Below are 3,655 nucleotides of genomic sequence, written 5' to 3' on the forward strand. Positions count from 1 at the left end.
ACAGCCAAAGGAAAAATGCATTATGAGTGTTCTCAGGTCAACACACATTGAAGAGGGCTAGGAATTTCATCATGCAATTACACATCTACTGCACAATGACTAGGTGGTAGGTCCTTGCAGTTGTGGGATCACTCACTGTTAATACGCAGGGTCTGCAGAGCCATCAGAAAGCCTACTCCTCTGCATATCCATATGCCCTATCAGCTTAGGGAATGTCCCTTCTCATGAAGAAGAGAATGAAGTCCTCTCCTCCAGTTCATGCTATTGATCACATCCAGATACCTTTATGGTTATCAACTGCAAGATGTTACTCATGTCACCAACTCCAGCCTGCAAGGAACCAGTTGCAAAGAAGAAAATGGTGAGATGGTGATCTTCCCAGCCACAAGGGTGCTGTCCTCAATCTTGGTTGAGCCTCCAGGTCTTCACAAAGGAGATATCCCAACTCAGTCATGAACTTCTATTGTGAATCATAGTCAACTGTGACACTGCTCTCGGTTCATCCCAACAAAACTCTAATGTTCCCAGAAGAACTTCATAGAGTAGGGTATTCGAACAAGAGACCTCTACTCCTCTCTCCCTACGCTGGTTCCTCCCTGTACCTCTGCCTCTGCGAGTCCTGCTCATGTTGCACAGCAAGTGACTGCACTGTTGCCTCCATATTTAGGAAAGGCTATGTAATTTTCTCAGCCTGTCATCAGCACAAATAGTCACGGTTTTTCCACCGAGTTGGCATCAGTTTAACTAAATAAAAAGCACCTCCATGCAACTTCTTGAGAGGTCCTTTAAAAAGCCCTAGAAGTGGGCTCATCCATGCTTGCTAAATTTCTTATTTTAGGAGTGAATAAAGAAGTTGGTCTCAGAAAAATTATTGGTCAATTTTAATTTTTGTGCATTGCAACAGCCCATTGACATCTGGAACCTTCCAAGCTCTTTGGACACACAGAAAGTGTGCCAATCCAGATGTCATGCATTGCATGCCCTCCATAGGGCAGTCAGCAGTGATTCCTGTACTGCAGGGATGTGGCTATCTATACATCACCACCAGAAGCTATGAGATTGAATTTTAAGTGCAATATAACTAAACTGAAGGGTGAACTTTAGGACCATCAGAACTATAAATTGGTGTCATAGAGTTAGAACTACTCCATGTTGATACTGGAAGGTCTTTGATGAGTGAGATGTGAATGGATCTGTTTGTGCCATTCCTCTGCTGCTACTGTTTGCTGCCAGCAATTTCACATTTTATATTTTCCCTCACTCCCCTTTGCATTACTTTTACCCACAGACACTGTGGCAGCTGTGGGAGCTTTCGGAGGTTCCTTTGTCAGACAAAGAACATCACATTTGTTGTTTCAGTTTCACTTACCAAATATTTCTACAAGTTTGTTAACACCTGAAGTGTGACATGCAGTCATAGGAGACATTCTGGGGACAGTGACTGTGATAAATGCTATTGTAATCTACAGGCCTGGACTAATGATCTAGAGGCTGGATGGAAGGTGTTGTAAGCAATGCTATCAAAGCACTGCCTACTTGCAGATTGGGTTCTGCCAGGTTCACTCGCTTCCAGACCTTAAAGTCTCAGACCAAACAAGGACAAAAGAAAGCACCTCCCTTTTATATTTAAAGTCATTACTGTCAGTGAATCCCAACCAAGAGGCTCAACACATCCAAGACACTGTAACCACGTCTCAAATGCTCACTCCCTCTGCCAGATGGCAGTTAGTTATTTGTACTGCCTGTCCTTTTTAGAGAGACATACTCATACTTAATGGCAGTATAGGCCTGATGGGCCACAAAACCTATTTCTTATGAACTTGGTGATAAAACTAGACAGAATCTTCAAAAATGTCAAAATGCTTCTTTCAAGGTTTTTACTGGTCACTTTTAAGGGGGATGTAAAGCACTAGAGGAGGTCAGATGTGTCAGCAGCCTGGGGGAGATGCGGACTTGACTTCCAACTTGCAGTAGCATAGTACATTAAGCATAGTGCAATATTCTCAATGCTTCAAAGCCGAGCTATCAAATAAAGATTGACACTGAATAGTAAGGAATATTAGGACAGAACATCAGCTGCTCGATTAAGTATGTAGGTTTTGAGGCGCTTAAAGGACGACAGATGTAGGGAATGAATTGCAGAGTTGAGAGGGTTGGCAGCAGAATATGATGAGAAAAATGATAGCAATGTAATGCTCCCTGGGTGACACAAGGTAACAGAGCAGGAGCCGGAAGACAAGCCATTATGGCTGCAGCTGGACAGTGAAAAAGGAGTCATGCAAGTGCCATTCCATCCAGCAGGACAAGGGAAGATTGTCCCCCATCTGCAGTCTTAAATAGTTTTGAGCTGGAACACACCTGCTTCTGCACTGACAGTGGAACTGCAGAGTGAGAGGTCACAGCCGAGCATTTCGAAATTGGAGCTGACGAGCTAAGGTCAAAGTCTGCTGACAGAGACTCCAGGACATCATCTTCTGTTGTACCCTGTGATTATAATAGAACAAATGTAGTTAAACCATCTCCATGATAATTAAATAACATCGATAAAAGGACCTGAATTCCACAATATTGAAGCAAAATATTGAATGCAGGAACCTGCATTAACTGCAATTAACACTAAATCCACATTTTCTTGTTCCCTAATTTTAGCTTCTCACATGTCAATGTAACCCTATAGAAAGGCTTAGGAGATGGCCTCTGTCAGGCCCACATCTGGAATGTGCAGGGGACTGTGATGGATAATCTCTCAGTTTTATCCTTGTGCAGGGTTCAGTTATACCTGCATATTCTGTTTTCACAAGACGTCAATGGTGACATTGGAACCGATGTGCAAGTAGAAAGCAAGAATTATAGTCAGTACCTTCATACATCCTGATGAAAAAATTAATGAGATGCTATTTTCTTTAAATAGAACCACATTTAATTCTTACATTTATAAGATCTAGAAACTGGACCATAGAAAGTTGTATTAGTTCTTCAATAATTTTAAATGCCTTTCATTCTGATTGTTAAATAAAGAGCAAGAAAATGCTCTGGGGGTTAGCAGAAGTGATGGAAATAAGGCTCTGATGAAGAGTCATCTGGACTTGAAACGTTAGCTTGCTCTCTCTCTCTCCATGGATGCTGCCTAACTCGCTGTGATTTCCAGCATTTTTTGTTTTCAGTCTGATGGAAATAAGGTTTCAATACACCCATGTGAATTTATCATTTCTGACATGGTCCAAGCATGTTCATGTTACTCTTAGGCTTGTCCACAATATTAAAGAAGAGGTCTCACACATTCACAATTTAACTTCTGTCACAGTGGGTTGTCCCATCTTGGGCAACAACTGAAATATCCAACTTTCAGTTACCTGCCACTTCAATACACCACCATGTTGCCACCCAACATTGCTGTCGCAGGCCAGCTACGGTGTTCCAGTGAGTCTCAGTCCAAGCTCAAAAGAACGGCATCTCATTTTTCACCTGGGGACCCTGCAGCTTCTAGGACTCAACATCGAATTCAATAACTTTAAAGCCTGACTTCATCCTTCTGTTTTATAGCCACCCCACATCCAGTCCTGTTATGACATGGTATCAGAGATAGTAGGAACTGCAGATGCTGGAGAATCTGAGATAACAAGGCGTAGAGCTGGATGAACACAGCAGGCCAAGC

The 3,655-nt window shown here is 42.4% G+C and overlaps 2 protein-coding genes across 8 annotated transcripts in view; one reads left to right on the forward strand and one right to left on the reverse strand.

Moving 5' to 3' along the window:
• The window catches only part of LOC109933509 (endoplasmic reticulum aminopeptidase 1), a 263,565-nt gene that overhangs the window by 138,456 nt on the left and 121,454 nt on the right, over positions 1-3,655 (forward strand). The gene's annotated exons all lie outside the window — the stretch shown is intronic.
• cast (calpastatin) overlaps positions 1-3,655 on the reverse strand; it is a 242,450-nt gene that overhangs the window by 56,253 nt on the left and 182,542 nt on the right. For all 6 annotated transcript variants that reach the window (XM_048595061.1, XM_048595063.1, XM_048595062.1 and 3 more), the window contains one exon: positions 2,359-2,484. In XM_048595061.1, the coding sequence (XP_048451018.1) occupies positions 2,359-2,484 (126 nt within the window). The remainder of the gene's footprint in view (positions 1-2,358; positions 2,485-3,655) is intronic.

The sequence above is a fragment of the Rhincodon typus genome, chromosome 3, assembly GCF_021869965.1.
Source record: "Rhincodon typus isolate 14 chromosome 3, sRhiTyp1.1, whole genome shotgun sequence".
Lineage (NCBI taxonomy): Eukaryota > Metazoa > Chordata > Chondrichthyes > Orectolobiformes > Rhincodontidae > Rhincodon > Rhincodon typus.